Source organism: Schistocerca americana, chromosome 2 (assembly GCF_021461395.2).
Source record: "Schistocerca americana isolate TAMUIC-IGC-003095 chromosome 2, iqSchAmer2.1, whole genome shotgun sequence".
In the NCBI taxonomy this organism is placed as follows: Eukaryota; Metazoa; Arthropoda; class Insecta; order Orthoptera; family Acrididae; genus Schistocerca; species Schistocerca americana.
The window spans coordinates 185,673,946-185,693,745 of NC_060120.1; the positions used below are offsets into that span (position 1 = coordinate 185,673,946).

Below are 19,800 nucleotides of genomic sequence, written 5' to 3' on the forward strand. Positions count from 1 at the left end.
TCGATAGAAGAATCATTCAAATGACACTACACATGCAACTGATTAATTAACTAACATTTCTCCGACCTGTGAATAGGCTTACGTAGCCAAGCACAGAGAGAAATAAGGTTTAACGTGAACTATGTAGTTCTGTGTAACCAGACATTTTTCACATACACAAATCCGTTGCAGGAGCGAGAGAAACCGTGACTCACCGAAAAAGTCCTGGGGGAGAAACTGGGGACCGAATCCTGCAAGTCAGAATCGGTAATCTTTCACCAGCATTCTGGGTCATCGAGTGACACACGTACTTATCATCGAAAGAAAAGCAAGAAACAAAATGAAAAACTACTACCAAAGGTCAAGCACGCTTTTCAGACTATAGAAATACACTCCTGGAAATTGAAATAAGAACACCATGAATTCATTGTCCCAGGAAGGGGAAACTTTATTGACACATTCCTGGGGTCAGATACATCACATGATCACACTGACAGAACCACAGGCACATAGACACAGGCAACAGAGCATGCACAATGTCGGCACTAGTACAGTGTATACCCACCTTTCGCAGCAATGCAGGCTGCTATTCTCCCATGGAGACGATCGTAGAGATGCTGTGGAACGGCTTGCCATGCCATTTCCACCTGGCGCCTCAGTTGGACCAGCGTTCGTGCTGGACGTGCAGACCGCGTGAGACGACGCTTCATCCAGTCCCAAACATGCTCAATGGGGGACAGATCCGGAGATCTTGCTGGCCAGGGTAGTTGACTTACACCTTCTAGAGCACGTTGGGTGGCACGGGATACATGCTGACGTGCATTGTCCTGTTGGAACAGCTAGTTCCCTTGCCGGTCTAGGAATGGTAGAACGATGGGTTCGATGACGGTTTGGATGTACCGTGCACTATTCAGTGTCCCCTCGACGATCACCAGTGGTGTACGGCCAGTGTAGGAGATCGCTCCCCACACCATGATGCCGGGTGTTGGCCCTGTGTGCCTTGGTCGCATGCAGTCCTGATTGTGGCGCTCACCTGCACGGCGCCAAACACGCATACGACCATCATTGGCACCAAGGCAGAAGCGACTCTCATCGCTGAAGACGACACGTCTCCATTCGTCCCTCCATTCACGCCTGTCGCGACACCACTGGAGGCGGGCTGCACGATGTTGGGGCGTGAGCGGAAGACGGCCTAACGGTGTGCGGGACCGTAGCCCAGCTTCATGGAGACGGTTGCGAATGGTCCTCGCCGATACCCCAGGAGCAACAGTGTCCCTAATTTGCTGGGAAGTGGCGGTGCGGTCCCCTACGGCACTGCGTAGGATCCTACGGTCTTGGCGTGCATCCGTGCGTCGCTGCGGTCCGGTCCCAGGTCGACGGGCACGTGCACCTTCCGCCGACCACTGGCGACAACATCGATGTACTGTGGAGATCTCACGCCCCACGTGTTGAGCAATTCGGCGGTACGTCCACCCGGCCTCCCGCATGCCCACTATACGCCCTCGCTCAAAGTCCGTCAACTGCACATACGGTTCACGTCCACGCTGTCGCGGCATGCTACCAGTGTTAAAGACTGCGATGGAGCTCCGTATGCCACGGCAAACTGGCTGACACTGACGGCGGCGGTGCACAAATGCTGCGCAGCTAGCGCCATTCGACGGCCAAGACCGCGGTTCCTGGTGTGTCCGCTGTGCCGTGCGTGTGATCATTGCTTGTATAGCCCTCTCGCAGTGTCCGGAGCAAGTATGGTGGGTCTGACACACCGGTGTCAATGTGTTCTTTTTTCCATTTCCAGGAGTGTACTTTCCTTTCACGGAAGAACTAGTATTGATGTCTCCATTTTTGTGTTATTTCACAGTTGATAGAGACATATTTTAGAATGAATTGAGTGAAAGTTATTAAACTCGTATAATATTTTAGTAATTTCTTTATACCTTTTTTATGGAAACTGAAGGATATTTACATGCTCTCTTACTTGTGTAGGATTAGAATTACCCAGGAATGAGTAGGTAACTTAATGTAGTTGTGGGTGACACTCAGTGTGCTTAAAGAAGAATAGGAGTCATTAACCTCACAGATTTTTTTGACAGGACATGGATTAAACATACGTAACGTGTGATAACAGTGCTTCTTTATGTACGAGTGTGTGATAAATATGCTACAGTGTATCTGTTTTTAAGAAGATGGGCAGGATTATTATTTTAGTTTTCAGAAGATTGATCAACAGTGAAAAGCAGAAAATGACTGTTTCTGCCAATGATTGTTAGAACAATAAAAAGTGGTGACTAGGTGACTAGAGGTGCCTTTACATTACTATACATACCACACTGCAATACTTTTTTGTAAGAAACATTACAGAAACCAGTGCTTCTGTTTCTCACCATCAGTCTTGTAGCGAATATCAGGATGGAAACTAGTTTATGTACTCTTACTGAAAGGGTTAAAACTGTAAGCAATTGATAGAAAGAACCAAAAAGAAAGAGAGTGCACATTTTACAGTACCTGATAATGCACACAAAACGTATACCACACATGAGGTATCCTAAACTGCAGTGAATGCTGAGTTACAAATATGCATGTTGTCAGCCCTAGAATTCACCTGTTGGCACACAGAGGTGAACACACATAAAAGGAGTAAGGTGATAAAACTAAATAAAGGAAGTGTAAACTTTAATAAAATGTCTTTATTGCAATAAATATGTTTATAAATTAATTGTGCGTGATTCAAATCAGTTGGTTGCAGCTGATGAATTCTCTGCTGCATAGGTACTCACAATGTAGCATTCATGTGAGAAGAGTGTCTCTTTGATCACAAATTACTGAACTGTCGTACTGGATGGTACAATACGAGTACATGTTTAAACACAGCTCATTCAGCTGCCTTAGACACAAAAGACAGGTGGTTTTAGTTTCTCAGAAGAATCTGACTGTAAGACGAGTGATAAACTTCATTCTTACGAAAAATCAGCTCACTTCAAAATACTGTCTTCAGACGTCTCCGCCGTGGCGTAAAAGCTGCATAAACCAGTATTTCAGTAGCTGTTACAGCCATTGCATATTAAGTCACCTCTATGTTTAACCTAATATTTGGTAGTGCCGTGAAACTTTTGCATTTTCGCCCGAATAATCCGATTTAATTGTTTTTTGGCATTTCATTCAAGTGACTCAAGCTAATCTACACAGTTCTGCATTCTTGAGACTGAAATGAGAATTCATCGAACACTGTCATTTTTTAAATATAAAATGGTTATAATGGTTATAAAGGTTGGGATAGGAATTTCTGCCTTTATGTTACAAGATAGTGTCGATTTTTTGTTTCACGTGCCAAAATCAAGAGCATGCACCTAACAATGCACAAATTAAAACTCACTTGAAGAAATATGTATTTGGCGTTGTTTTTTTGCAGTAGTCCTGAATATTGATTGTTTATTTGTTGTTGAATAACGACGCATTCTGGTCATTTTCTAAAGCCACACTTGTTGTCAGAGATACTTCTATTAAGACGAGTTTTGAATTCACCCTTTCTTTGATGCAGATAGCTTGAAATGGGGGTAAGTATACAACAATCGTAGCTAAACTATTTCTGTTTGAGGTAAATGGTCGACAAGTTTCACAGCAATTAAATTCACTGTCAGAGATCAGCATAGTAGTGATCACATTCTCCTGCATAGGTTTGTTGACACGTAAGACTCTGTCCTGATAAATTTGGACTATTATCCGCATAATTTTCACGCCTTCATATTGTGTAATATATTTAATCCACCCGATGCTGTTAGAAACAGTCTGTTACAAATTATTGAGCAATTCAAATCCTAAGAAGGTTATAAACATTGGTTATGTTGAAAACCCGTGACGTTATTACAGATGAATGTCGTTTAGAAATAAAATGTTACTTACTGCTAATGAAAAACGTTTTTTGTACGAGGCAGCGTTTTGAAGTCCTGGAAATGGAGATGTTATTGTTAAAGGGGTATTGATAATGACGTATGGAAATTTGGTGTATTGAATCTGAGTGTCAGCTCCCAGAGATGGACAGCGCTTATCCTGAGGAGACGCTTTTGTTGTGTAAACACCGACTGAGTCTGGAAAAAATATCTAGAAGTCTAGTTTCACTGTTATACTCGTCTGCAAGAGAAGCGACGGAATAGAGACATTGGCAGACTATTCACCGTTCGAAAGAGCATATTATTTAGTATCGTCTACGTTTTCCCCTCATTTGCGTTTCAAACTCTGCATCATCCTAATTTACACGTCATACTGTCCTAATAGGTGTCTTGTAAGTATCGTCTAGTCAATGCTTTGAAGCACAGCAAAATCGACACAGCTGCACATCACATACTTTGCATTCAGTTCAAAACAGAGTCGGACCAGCCTCTGTTCCCAGGCGACTACTCCCTTCTGAGGACGGAGCCAACGGGGCGAGGCTACATCCTGGCGATGACCGCTCTCACGGCGGCCTTGATGGCGGCGAAGGTCTCTCGGCCCGTGGAGATGATCTGCGAGGCGGGCAGCAGGAAGCCGAAGTCTCCCCGGTCCCTCAGCTCCACGGCGTAGGCGTACTTGATGCCCGCCACGCCTTTGGCCCAGTCCTCTGAGCAACCTGCAACAACACCGCAACACACTGTTCATCTGCCTGCGTGTACAAAGCATCTCATGTTGATACTCATGACTATTCTCATATGAGAATAATCCTAATTTGTATACTATAGACGTCAAAAGGTATCAGATAGATTATATAATGGTAATACAGAGATTTAGGATCCAGGTTTTAAATTGTAAGACATTTCCAGGGGCAGATGTGGACTCTGACCACAATCTATTGGTTATTACCTGTAGATTAAATCTGAAGAAACTGCAAAAAGGTGGGAATTTAAGGAGATGGGACCTGGATAAACTGAAAGAACCAGAGGTTGTACAGAGTTTCAGGGAGAGCATAAGAAAACAATTGACAGGAATGGGGGAAAGAAATACAGTAGAAGAAGAATGGGTAGCTTTGAGGGATGAAATAGTCAAGGCAGCAGAGGATCAAGTAGGTAAAAAGACGAGGGCTAGTAGAAATCCTTGGGTAACAGAAGAAATATTGAATTTAATTGTTGAAAGGAGAAAATATAAAAATGCAGTAAACGAGGCCGGAAAAAAGGAATACAAACGTCTCAAAAATGAGATCGACAGGAAGTGCAAAATGGCTAAGCAGGGATGGTTCAAATGGCTCTGAGCACTATGGGACTTAACATCTGTGGTCATCAGTCGCCTAGAACGTAGAACTACTTAAACCTAACTAACCTAAGGACATCACACACATCCATGCCCGAGGCAGGATTCGAACCTGCGACCGTTAGACCACCGCGGCCGGCTAAGCAGGCATGGCTACAGGACAAATGTAAAGATGTAGAGGTTTATCTCACTAGGGGTAAGATAGATACTGCCTACAGGAAAATTAAAGAGACCTTTGGAGATAAGAGAACCACTTGTATGAACATCAAGAGCTCAGATGGAAACCCAGTTCTAAGCAAAGAAGGGAAAGCAGAAAGGTGGAAGGGGTATATAGAGGGTCTATACAACGGCGATGTACTTGAGGACAATATTATGGAAATGGAAGAGGATGTAGATGAAGATGAAATGGGAGATACGATACTGCGTGAAGAATTTGACAGAGCACGAAAGACCTGAGTCGAAACAAGGCCCCTGGAGTAGACAACATTCCATTGGAACTACTGACGGCCTTGGGAGAGCCACTCCTGACAAAATTCTACCATCTGGTAAGCAAGATGTATGAGACAGGCGAAATACCCTCAGACTCCAGGAGGAATATAATAATCCCAATCCCAAAGAAAGCAGGTGTTGACAGACGTGAAAATAACCGAACAATCAGTTTAATAAGCCACACGAATTCTTTACAGACGAATGGAAAAACTGGTAGAAGCCGACCTCGGGGAAGATCAGTTTGGATTCCGTAGAAATACTGGAACACGTGAGGCAATACTGACCTTACGACTTATCTTAGAAGAAAGACTAAGGAAAGGCAAACCTACGTTTCTAGCATTTGTAGACTTAGAGAAAGCTTTTGACAATGTTGACTCGAATACTCTCTTTCAAATTCTAAAGGTGGCAGGGGTAAAATACAGGGAGCGAAAGGCTATTTACAATTTGTACAGAAGCCAGAGGGCAGTTATAAGAGTCGAGGGACATGAAAGGGAAGCAGTTGTTGGGAAGGGAATAAGACAGGGTTGTAGCCTCTCTCCGATGTTATTCAATCTGTATATTGAGCAAGCAGTAAAGGAAACAAAAGAAAAATTCGGAGTAGGTATTAAAATCCATGGAGAAGAAATAAAAACTTTAAGGTTCGCCGTTGACATTGTAATTCTGTCAGAGACAGCAAAGGACTTGGAAGAGCAGTTGAATGGAATGGATAGCGTCTTGAAAGGAGGATATAAGATGAACATCAACAAAAGCAAAACGAGGATAATGGAATGTAGTCGAATTAAGTCGGGTGATGCTGAGGGAATTGGATTAGGAAATGAGACACTTAAAGTAGTGAAGGGGTTTTGCTATTTGGGGAGCAAAGTAACTGATGATGGTCGAAGTAGAGAGGATATAAAATGTAGACTGGCAATGGCAAGGAAAGCGTTTCTGAAGAAGAGAAATTTGTTAACATCGAGTATAGATTTAAGTGTCAGGAAGTCATTTCTGAAAGTATTTGTATGGAGTATAGCCATGTATGGAAGTGAAACATGGACGATAAATAGTTTGGACAAGAAGAGAATAGAAGCTTTCGAAATGTGGTGCTACAGAAGAATGCTGAAGATTAGATGGGTAGATCACATAACTAATGAGGAAGTATTGAATAGGATTGGGAAGAAGAGACGTTTGTGGCACAGCTTGATCAGAAGAAGGGATCGGTTGGTGGGACATGTTCTGAGGCATCAAGGGATCACCAATTTAGTATTGGAGGGCAGCGTGGAGGGTAAAAATCGTAGAGGGAGACCAGCTGCATCAAACCAGTCTCAGGACTGAAGACCACAACATCAACAGGCGTCAACCACGTTATCGGCTGTTAAATTTATTCGGTCAACTGTTTGAGCGGAACGAAAGCAAGAGTCCCTAGAAATCACACAACGGATTTTTACCCGAATTTTCATAGCCAGACAAAGAGTAGGAAATGGACAGATTGGTCTCAAACTGACCAGCCTAAGGTATAGTTTTGCAAAGATAGATTTAATAAGTTTCCTTTAATTTACGTCTATGGTCTCAAACTAACCAGCCTAAGGTATAGTTTTGCAAATATAGATTTAATAAGTTTCCTTTAATTTACGTCTATGGTCACAACCTTTTTGTTAACAGATTACCGGTTTTGGTCTTTAATGACCATCATCAGATCTGTTTCATAAGAACAAGGTCCTAATGTACTGCAGGCATAAGGGCATCTTCAAATGTTAAATACGGAATCAGCACCACCATCGTCAAATACATATAAATAAAATTACATGCACCCATATGATGTTATTTATATGTATTTGACGATGGTGGTGCTGATTCCGTATTTAACATTTGACGATGCCACTATTCCTGCAGTACATTAGGACTTTGTTCTCATGAAACAGATCTGATGATGGTAATTAAAGACCGAAACCGGTAACCTGTTAACAAAAAGGTTGTGACCATAGACTTAAATTAAAGGAAACATGTACGGGTCACTGTTTTTTCGCGACGATGTTGCAGCTTGTGAAAAGAGAGATTTGATCGCCTGGAAGTAATCAGAGTAATTATAATAAACTTAATAAGTGATATGAGGAAAAATTGAAATATTTCAGAAACAGCTGCTGCTAGTTATTACTTAAAAGAAGTATCAACTCCGTAAGCTCTACATATTTCGTACACAAAAACTTACACTGATGTAGAAACTGTGACATTATTTCCTTCACGTTTAAGAAATGAAATGAATATCAAATGACGGCACAAACTGATATAGTCTCGCATTGTTCGTGGAAAGAAAGCCTGTCAGTATGCCTCTGTGTGGGCTCTAATCTCTCTGATTTTATCCTCGTGGTCTCTTCGCGAGATATACGTAGGAGGGAGCAATATACTGCTTGACTCCTCGGTGGAGGTATGTTCTCGAAACTTCAACAAAAGCCCGTACCGAGCTACTGAGCGTCTCTCTTGCAGAGTCTTCCACTGGAGTTTACCTATCATCTCCGTAAAGCTTTCGCGATTACTAAATGATCCTGTAACGAAGCGCGCTGCTCTCCGTTGGATCTTCTCTATCTCTTCTACGAACTAACCCTATCAGGTACGGATCCCACACCGGTGAGCAGTATACAAGCAGTGGCCGAACAAGTGTACTGTAACCTACTTCCTTTGTTTTCGGACTGCATTTCCTTAGGATTCTTCCAATGAATCTCAATCCGGCATCTGCTTTACCGACGATTAATTTTATATGGTAATTCCACTTTAAATCACTCCTAATGCCTACTGCCAGATAATTTATGGAATAAACTGCCTCCAGTTGCTGACCTGCTATACTGTAGCTAAATGATAAAGGATCTTTCTTTCTATGTATTCGCAGCACATTACACTTGTCTACATTGAGATTCAATTGCCATTCCCTGCAACACGCGTCAAATCGTTGCAGATCCTCCTGCATTTCAGTACAATTTTCCATTGTTACAACCTCTCGATATACTACAGCATCATCCACAAAAAGCCTCAGTGAACTTCCGATGTTATCCACGAGGTCATTTATATATATTGTAAATAGCAACGGTCCTACGACACTCCCCTGTGGCACACCTGAAATCACTCTTACTTCGGAAGACTTCTCTCCATTGAGAATGACATGCTGTGTTCTGTTATGCCTCTGTGTGGGCTCTAATCTCTCTGATTTTATCCTCATGGTCTCTTCGCGAGATATACGTAGGAGGGAGCAATATACTGCTTGACTCCTCGGTGGAGGTATGTTCTCGAAACTTCAACAAAAGCCCGTACCGAGCTACTGAGCGTCTCTCTTGCAGAGTCTTCCACATCTGTTCGACGTCCCTTCTTGAAAACGGGGATGACCTGTGCCCTTTTCCAATCTTTTGGAACGCTACGCTCTTTTGGAGACCTACGGTACACCGCTGCAAGAAGGGGGGCCAGTTCATTCGCGTACTCTGTGTAAAATTGAACTGGTATCCCATCAGGTCCAGCGGCCTTTCCTCTTTTGGGCGATTTTAATTGTTTTGCTATCCCTCTGTCATCTGTTTCGATATCTACCATTTTGTCATCTGTACGACAATCTGGAGAAGGAAGTACAGTGTAGTCTTTCTCTGTGAAACAGCTTTGGGAAAAGTATCCTCCGACATGCACTGTGGTTTGCGAGTGCACGGATATAGGTATTCCATCGTATTTCAGGCACGCTTCTGGAGCAGTAAATTTCCTATCGTTCCCAAATACGATGAAGGAAAAAATAACTGCCTGCACTCTGTAATAATGGGGGTCATTGTTACCATGGTAAAATGTATCCTGTGACAGAGAGAAATGCAAAGCTCTTTTACGTTATTTTAGTTATTTTTGTGGCCATCAGATTCGAGTATGGAGACTTTACAGAAAGCACGCGCTTCGTTACTAAATAAAATTGATCAAGTGCCTAATATGATCACGTGTCTCTTATACTTTTCAACGATTAAAGTTTCGCAATCGTAAACAGGAAATTGTCAAAAATTCAAATGGCTCTGAGCACTTTGGGACTTAACAGCTGAGGTCATCAGCCCCTAGACTTAGAACTACTTAAACCTAACTAACCTAAGGACATCACACACACATCCATGCCAGAGGCAGGATTCGAACCTGCGACCTTAGCGGTCGCGCGGTTCCAGACTGAAGCGCCTAACCGCTCGGCCACACCGACCGGCTGGAAATGTCACTTTGAAGTAATAACAGTGCAGATTAATAATATAACTTCTTTTTTTATCCTTTAGTCACGTAACACGTTCCCTAACAATGCCTACGCCCATCCACTCATGTATCAACAGTTACGCTCATTTTACATTCATGTTGAAGTAACCGTGCTGCGTTGTACTCCACGCTAGTTTAGCAGGTAATTACTGATCGCTGAAGCCTTTTTGTAACTGTTTAAACAGGATTATGTTCAACTCCTTGAAGTTAATGAGCGACAACCACAACGCTGTTTTTTGCTCAGATTTCTTAAATAATCCTGCGCACCTTTCCGCGTAAGACCACTTTCACCCCACTTGTTATCTGAGCTGTTCCCTAGTTTTTAGTCTGGAGACTGGTCTGATGCAGTTCTTAATGCTAGGCTGTTCTGTGTACGTTTCTTCATTTCTTCATTCTTCAGTACATACATGTTTTCAGGTATCACATATTGATTACTATGCCTACTACTATTGTTATTACGTACTGTTATTTATTACGCGCATTTTAATTCTAATTCACTGAAGATGCGTGATTGGATACATGCGAGGACGTGAATCCTATAGACTCGCCATGTGAAATAAATGAAATAAGTAGATTTACATGCAGTTTGAACATACTTCTCTTGATCACAAGAGCGTTTTTCGCTGTTATCAGTTTACATTTTATATCCTCTTTACTTTTGTTCATTGTCGCTTATTTCACTGTCCAAATAGGAAAACTAATCTACCACCTGCATCGATTGATTTCATAGCCTAATTCTTCTAGCATCACGTGCATTAATTCGACTATTCTCTGCTATCCTTTTTCAATTTTATTGATGTTCATCTAATAACTTATTTTCAAGACACTATTTAGTCCATTCAAATGATTTTCCAGGTTCTATAGCTTCTGTGGCACGCAGTCAACACGAATTTAGACAACATCGTTCTTGTGAAACACAACTAGCTCTTTATTCACACGAAGTGTTGAGGGCTATTGACAAGGGATTACAAATTCATTCTGTATTTCTAAACTCTGAGAAAGCTTTTGACTTTGCCACACAAGCATGTACTGAAATTGCGTGCTCATGGGATATCGTCTCAGTTATGTGACTGGATTAGTGATTTCCTGTCAGAGAGGTCACAGTTCCAAGTAGCTCACGGAAAGTCAGCAAGTAAAACAGAAGTGATTTCTGGCGTTCTCCAAGCTAGTGTTATAGGCCCTCTGCTGTTCCTTATCTATATAAACAATTTAAGGAGATAATCTGAGCAGCAGTCTTAAATTGTTTGCAGATGATGCTGTCGTTCATCGTCTAGTAAAGTCATCAGAAGATCAAAACAAATTGGAAAAAGATTTAGAAAAGATATTTGTATGGTGCGAAAATTGGCAATTGAATCTAAATAATGATAAGTGTGAGGTCATCCACATGAGTGTTACAAGGAATGCGTTAAATTTCGGTTACACAATGAATCAGTCAAATCTAAAGGCCGTAAATTCAAACACCTAGCAATTACAATTACGAACAACTTAAATTGGAAAGGACACACAGAAAATGTTGTGAGGAAAGCAAAGCAAAGACTGTGTTTTATTGGCAGAACACTAGCTCTACTAAAGAGACTGCCTACACTACACTTGTCCATCCTACACTCCTGGAAATGGAAAAAAGAACACATTGACACCGGTGTGTCAGACCCACCATACTTGCTCCGGACACTGCGAGAGGGCTGTACAAGCAATGATCACACGCACGGCACAGCGGACACACCAGGAACCGCGGTGTTGGCCGTCGAATGGTGCTAGCTGCGCAGCATTTGTGCACCGCCGCCGTCAGTGTCAGCCAGTTTGCCGTGGCATACGGAGCTCCATCGCAGTCTTTAACACTGGTAGCATGCCGCGACAGCGTGGACGTGAACCGTATGTGCAGTTGACGGACTTTGAGCGAGGGCGTATAGTGGGCATGCGGGAGGCCGGGTGGACGTACCGCCGAATTGCTCAACACGTGGGGCGTGAGGTCTCCACAGTACATCGATGTTATCGCCAGTGGTCGGCGGAAGGTGCACGTGCCCGTCGACCTTGGACCGGACCGCAGCGACGCACGGATGCACGCCAAGACCGTAGGATCCTATGCAATGCCGTAGGGGACCGCACCGCCACTTCCCAGCAAATTAGGGACACTGTTGCTCCTGGGGTATCGGCGAGGACCATTCGCAACCGTCTCCATGAAGCTGGGCTACGGTCCCGCACACCGTTAGGCCGTCTTCCGCTCACGCCCCAACATCGTGCAGCCCGCCTACAGTGGTGTCGCGACAGGCGTGAATGGAGGGACGAATGAAGACGTGTCGTCTTCAGCGATGAGAGTCGCTTCTGCCTTGGTGCCAATGATGGTCGTATTCGTGTTTGGCGCCGTGCAGGTGAGCGCCACAGTCAGGACTGCATACGACCGAGGCACACAGGGCCAACACCCGGCATCATGGTGTGGGGAGCGATCTCCTACACTGGCCGTACACCACTGGTGATCGTCGAGGGGACACTGAATAGTGCACGGTACATCCAAACCGTCATTGAAACCATCATTCTACCATTCCTAGACCGGCAAGGGAACTTGGTGTTCCAACAGGACAGTGCACGTCCGCATGTATCCCGTGCCACCCAACGTGCTCTAGAGGTGTAAGTCAACTACCCTGGCCAGCAAGATCTCCGGATCTGTCCCCCATTGGGCATGTTTGGGACTGGATGTAGCGTCGTCTCACGCGGCATGGCAAGCCGTTCCACAGGACTACATCCAGCATCTCTACGATCGTCTCCATGGGAGAATAGCAGCCTGCATTGCTGCGAAAGGTGGATATACACTGTACTAGTGCCGACATTGTGCATGCTCTGTTGCCTGTGTCTATGTGCCTGTGGTTCTGTCAGTGTGATCATGTGATGTATCTGACCCCAGGAATGTGTCAATAAAGTTTCCCCTTCCTGGGACAATGAATTCACGGTGGTCTTATTTCAATTTCCAGGAGTGTGTTTTGGAGTACTGCATCGCGCTCTGGGATCTTTGCCACATAGGATTAACGGAATACGTTGAGAAAGTTCAAAGAAGAGCAGCATGTTTTATATTATCGCTAAATAGAGGAGAGAGTGTCATTGAAATGATAGAGGACTCGGGATGGGCACCATTAAAACAAAGGTGTTTTTCGTTGCGGCGGAATCTTCTCACGAAATTTCATTCACTAACTTACTCCTCCGAATGCGAAACTATTTCGCTGACGCCGACGTACCTAGGTGAAAACGGTCATCATAATAAAATAAGGGAACTAAGAGCTCGCCTTTATCTAAAGGCGTTAGTTTTTCCCGCGACCTGTTCGAGAGTGGAATAGTAGAGAATTATTGTGAAGGTGGTTCGATGAACCCTCTGCCATGCACTTAAGTTTGATTTGCAGAGTAACCATGTAGATGTAGATTACGATATTATCAGCGCACCATATAGCTTTTAATTTCTCTCTCTAAATTTTAAGTTAGTTCCCACTGGGAACTCATAGACAAGATTACGCTAATTACAGCTCACACAGAGATGTTTAATACATCATTCTTCACTCCATATGCGTGTGGCAAGGAAAGAGAAATCCCAATATGTGATACTGCAGAAAGTATCCTCTGCCATGCATTCAGAGTGGTGTCTTTGGCATGGATGTAGATGCAGAACTGGATAAGGGCTACAACGTAGATCTGAGTGTATGTAATCAGTCTTGCAAAGATATATTTCTTTACACAAATTTTTGTCAGAATGTAGTAGATATTGCAATTAAGAGACAAGTAATAAAATTTCATTAGAAGTGCAGGATTTCACCACAGGATTGTGAGTAATGAGTGATTTGTCTGTACAGCGTCAGTTGAAATCCTCTGCGATAACTCAAATGCTCCTCTGTTCTGTTACCAAGACGATCTGAACGGCTTGACAAAACACATGAAGCACGCAAAAGGAGAAGAGGAACCAAAAGGAAAATTCTTGGGTTTAGAGAGGGTGTTTGATGTTATTTCAGTGATTTCAAAATCAAGTCGAATTTACAAAGAAGACGACGGGATGAGCTCACTTATCATTAAGACGTTGCACCTCTTCGGATCTGTATGCATGCCTTGATTCTTTGGCAAGGTTGTCATCCAGCTGCTGGACGCTCTCCCGAGACAAACTGGCCCACAACTGTCTTAACTGGTCCATTATGTCCTGGATACTGGCACTTCGACGAAGCCGACTTCCGAACCTGTCGCACACATGTTCTGTCGTGGATCTGGTGATCCTGCTGGCACAGGAGTACCTCAACACAGGCAGAAAGTGTATGAGTATTGTCCTGTCTGGCACGAGGCTCCTGTCGCATGAGAGGCAACAGCTGAGGCCGCAGATGTCTGTGGCGTACCGTTGTGCGTTCTGAATTCCCTCAGTCACAAGTAGCCATGACCTGATCTCCGATGGCTTCCCACAAAATGACGCCAGAAATAACATCACTGTGCCTATACAAAACGTTGGAAGAATGGGACCTATCTCCAGTTCGTCATCATACTCGCTGCCAATGGTCATCTGGGATAGTGCAGAACCTTGATTTATGACTGAACACAATGTGACGACGTTCATCAACAGTTTATGTGTCCCTGACACGGCATCATCGAACGATACCATTTGTATTGCGGTGCATAATGCAGGACGACAAGAATTGTCGAAGGGAGTCCATTAGTGGTTGTAAGCGATTATGATCTGTTCGGTGCACAGTACGGTGATCTTACCTCCTGGTGACCGACTGTGTTGGACAGGAATCTTGACGATGAATGTGCCTACCATCACGTTTCCATGCAGTCCAATATTTGGCCGCTGTCACATCTGAATGCTCCACAAATCCAGTTACTGCAGCATTAGACCAGTCAGACAAATGGAGACTCACAACGACAACAAGACTCTATTCAAACTCTGTCAGTTGCTGATAACGCTGTCTCGCACAAGCACGCAGCACCTCTGTGTCATTCACAAGTATCTCTCAACATCTGATGCTGCTCACACCCTTTATATACTCTACCAGTCCTCGTAAGAACACTAAACACATAAACAAGAGTAATGCTCTCTGGTGGCCATTCTCCCTCTCACACAGAATTGCAAATATAATCGTTTACACATCCATCGATTGAGTCTACGTGTACGAACTTACAATGATATCTGACTATGTCTCTTGGGTGCACCACTTTTCTTGTCAGTCAGTTTAAATGTGTACGGTACCTCTTGTATTAATGTAATCAACAGCCACGTCACTTGCAAGGAAGAAACATCATTCACAACTCGAGAAAGGAGAAAGCTGTACTGAAATGGGCCCCATTTTGTTCTTGTGTAATTCTGCATCGGTTTCATATGTCAACTGACTACTTTTCCATTTGGAAATTTCGAGTTATATCCAAGATGACGGCTTACGAAATGGCAGCCATGTTGGTACCAAAACCTCACAGATTTTCGCCTCTCCAATCTCATATTGCTTAGCTGTGAAGCCTGTTTATCCACATCCACGGATCACCTTATACACTACCTGATCAAAAGAGTCTGGAGACCCCTATGTAACGCAAAATTGATGAATATGTGTCACGAGAAGCGGACCCGCCAGCATAAAAGGTGGTGAAGAGAATTTTGTTGTTAGTAGGAAAGCAGTAACTGCAAAATAGTTTGGTCAGGAAATATCAGTCACTTCGAATATGAAATAGTCACTCGATGCCAGCGAAGTAACAAATTTATAAGTACTATTGCTTGATCAGCTAAAGGATATATCAGTTTCATGTGTGAGTGAACATTGGTTAAAGGATAACCAAGCTTGTACTGCTAGAACAACAGGATTTGAAATTATTAGTAGCTTCTGCAGAGAGACTGCATAGGAGGAACATGCATATATGTTAAGTAAGGAATTGAATGCAAAGAATTTAAGTTCAGTAACGTAAAGTGTTTAAATATCGTGTTTGCAAAATTAAAGAACCCAAAATAATCATTGTCTGCATGTACCGATCCCTATCAGGCAACTTTATGGTGTTCTTGGACAGTGCATAAAGACTCTTTACCGAATTAAGAAATTTTAAAGAAAACATTATTGTAGTTGGAGATTTCAATGTAAACTTTAACATAACCTGTCAAAATATAAACTGAAAAATTTGCTATATTCACATAATTTATGACCCGCTGTCCGTGAATACACTAGACTTGGCACTAAAACTTCAATTGATCAAATACTTTTTTGACTTGCAAACATTTGATCATAGTGTAGAATGATTGACGCTGGATTCTCAAAAGTAATAAAATTTAGTGTGAATAATGTACTCAGCGCAAATTCCAGGAACAGTGAGAAATACTTCCAAAGAAGACGTATGAATGATGACAATATTAGGATTTTTAATTCACTGTTAAAAAATTCAAACTGGGATTAGGGTAAACATGACAATGCAGATATGAAGTTTAAGTATTTTTAGCTTGCTACAAACATAACTATGAAAATGCATTCCCTGTAAATAAAATTAAAGTAAAAACTAGAACTAACACTTGGATAACACAGGGGGTAAGAAAATCTTCAGAGCAACTTAGAAAGTTAATTAAATCAGGTAGGCAAAATCCTGCTCTGAAACAAATTTATCAGGAACAAAAAATCGCAGGAAACCAACGAAAGGAATGACTCCTGAATTCCGAAGTGCTACCGAAAGTCCAGCTACCCCAGTGAGTGTCCACAGGGAATTATATTGGGTTGCAGTGGTTGAGCAACTCATATCATGAGGCACGCGTTTCTGTAGTCACTGCTGACACTCTTGAGATAGTTCAAACGAGCGAAACCGTCTAGACAGTGAACTACTGTAATGGAGTGGTTTGGGATGATAAACGTACTATATCCTGTTGCAAATCGGTGGAAGGCTCTGGGTTTGGCGAATGCCTGGAGAACCTTGCCTACAACAATGTGTTGTGCTAACAGTGAAGTACAAAGGAGGTGGTGTTACGGTTTGTCGTGGTCAGGGCATCATCCCCTTGTTGTGCTTAATGCGGAAGAGAATGAACTTATTTAACAGCACTGTATTCTGCGAACAGTAAGGGAAGGGTTCGGAATCGATGACTGTACCAGAGTGACACTGCATCCTGTCAGAAGGCAGCACCAGTGAGGCAATGGTTTCTGGTCAACAAGATTCCTGAAATGGACTGGCCTGCCCAGACTTCATACCTAAACTTAATGGAACACCTTTGGGATGAGTTAGAATGTCGACTTTGCTCCACCGAGCGAGGTGGCTCAATGGTTAGTATAATGGACTCACATTCAGGACAAAAATGATTGAAACCCACGTCCGCCAATCCTGATTTAGGTTTTCCGTGATTTCCCTAAATCACTTCAGGCGAAAGCCAGGATGATTCCTTTGAAAGGGCACAGCCGACTTCTTTCCCCAATCTGATGGGACCTCGTTGTTTTGTCCTCTCCCCCAAATCAACCAACCAACCGACATTGCTCCAAGTATGAGATTCCAGAATTACTACCTTCTCTGGTTTGGGCCCTTGAGGAAGAATGGCCTTCCATTGCTCTGTAGACATTCAGACATCTCACTGAAAGTGTCCCCGAGAGAGATGAAGACGTAGTAAAGGATGGGTACACCTCATAAGTTGAAATGTCTCAGTGAAGTAGTTTCATAAGACGCTAGTCGAATTCGGTACAAGTTATTCACTTTACTACCTGATTTTAGCTCAATTCATGAACTCTTCCAGAAAGACTGAACACTCAAATAAGGCCTATTGAATATTATATGTTTGTTTTAATGTGGGGTTTCGGTTTTGTTTTGTGGGAAACGCTGAGTTGGTCATCGTCTGCTGGGAGCAGACGATGTTGCTTCTCGTTCGAAGGCGAGCACAGGATGACCAACTTAGGTTTCCAATACCTGAACAGAGAGGTTTACGCATCTTAGTCGAAGGCTGTTTTTTTGTTTGTGCGGTTGCTGACGGAGGACTACGCCTCTGGCAGCTTCCGCTGCACGGGGAGCTAGGTAATCTCGAAAGAGAAAGCGGCACTCTTAGGTGAACGCTTAGTGAGTATGGATCGTAGCTCTTAAGGGGGGTTTGAGATGATAGGAAGCAGGTTGAGTTAAGACTTCGTTATGTATAACTGTTGAAATACTTAAGAACTTCAGCTTAACTGAAGCGTGTGAAACGATTTATTATTCCGAATGTGCCATAACTATATTGCTTTAAATGGCGATTTTTGGGTGTTGAGTTGAAAAGTGTGGAAGTTACCTTGTTCATTTTGAACAACAATGTACTAGAATTTCAAACGGTAAATCTGATTAGGAAAAGCTGGTTAGGTTCACTTCAACCGTACGTGAGTGTAATACTGTGTCGAAGCGAGTGTGATTTTTAATGATTTTTAATCTTATATTTTGTGGAAGCTTTTTTTGTCTTTGTGTGTCGATTTTATGCCACGTGTTTGGTAATCAATTACCCTTCTGGTCCACCACGGCACCGCAATAGGCTTTAACAGCTTGCTTTTTTAATGAGCTATGATTTCTGTAAGAATATCTGTTCTTTCGTGCGCTTTCTGCAAAGCAGCACAACCGTTTGATTCGGAATGTAGCACGTGCTCTAGTTCGGCCGTTTGCAAGCAGCAGACGCAGTTAGTATGTTGAATAATTATCGCACAACTTCGTGCATTGGTTAAACCTCTGTCCAGAATAGTGCATGTGTAGAATCGTAATGCGAATCTCACTGAGATATTTTTATGGTATTAATGCAAAGGAGATGATAGTATCATTGTCTCCCACCCCCGTTTTTTGTGTTTCTCCTTGCTGTAGTTAAATTGTGCTCTGTTACATTCTCACGTAATTCTTACTTAAATATTTCTAGTCAGGCACCAGTTTTGAGTAGTTGGGATGTGCAACCAAATACTTAGATACAATAAATAATGTACGTGAAAGATAGATTCTGTGGTGTTGCTTCATGGAGTGTTATTTATCTGGCTACTTAAAGAAATTTGCATACTTGTAGTTAAATTATTAAAGTAATTAAACTAATCATTCCAGCTCCGTTTTTTTCTAAATGGTTAAGCCGTCGGCACACGGACCGTGCATCCGAACGTTGAGCGTTGAGCGTGCCGAGTTTCTGACGTCATAGCGTGGAATAGCACGTTCGGGAGTCTTTCCGAACGTGCAGAGCAATATCTGGCATGTCAGATATTCTGAGCGTGCGTCTGAGCGTTGACAAATGAGATGGCACAATGCTACCTACGTCACACGCGCGCCGTCTCCCTTCAGTACAGAGTTATGGGACGCCATATTGGCATACATTTCAAGCCTATACGTATATATGCCGTTTCTGAGAACCAGCAAATTGAGAATCACTGGGAAACCCCGTTGTTAGTTGTGTGATTCGTTCCAATAAAATAATGAGAAACATCATATTTGTGGCAAAACAACTATTGTAACTTGCGTGTTATGAGAGTAGGCTATTTGAAGGCAGTGACACACTGAAGATCCACCCAAAACGCATTGTTCTTGGTACAATTTGTTATAATTAAATTTCAATTAGTAACATAATTATCTACGATTAACGTTTTTAGCAAGGCGTAAGACATTATTATTTAGCAACAAGCTATTGTTGTTGGTTTAACGTAATGTGTAGCGTCGCTGTTCAATAATAAGTTTTTGTTGAAGCGGTGGTTCGCGTCTTAAAAATTCCAATTTTTTTCCCAAAATTTGCCTTTTTTATTAGGTTCTGATACTTTATCATTAGTTTAATATAAGTATATGCTATAATATTTGATGTTATGTAAATATAAGTTCACATTTTTTTGAGGAGTGACTTTGTTCGATTGGCTTAATCTATAGGACAGCTTGCGCTACTTGTATAAAGATATTTTGCTCCTTTTTCTTTTACGCTTCGTAATTCACATGTTGCAAAGATTCTGC

General features: G+C 42.6%; 1 protein-coding gene across 1 annotated transcript in view; it reads right to left on the reverse strand.

Annotated features, from left to right (window-relative positions):
* Positions 1-2,685: 2,685 nt before the first annotated feature.
* Positions 2,686-19,800, reverse strand: part of LOC124593864 (carboxypeptidase B-like) — a 212,825-nt gene continuing 195,710 nt past the window's right edge. Inside the window, exon 9 of the mRNA XM_047132212.1 lies at positions 2,686-4,579. Coding sequence (XP_046988168.1) covers positions 4,404-4,579 — 176 coding nt within the window. The 3' untranslated portion in view covers positions 2,686-4,403. The remainder of the gene's footprint in view (positions 4,580-19,800) is intronic.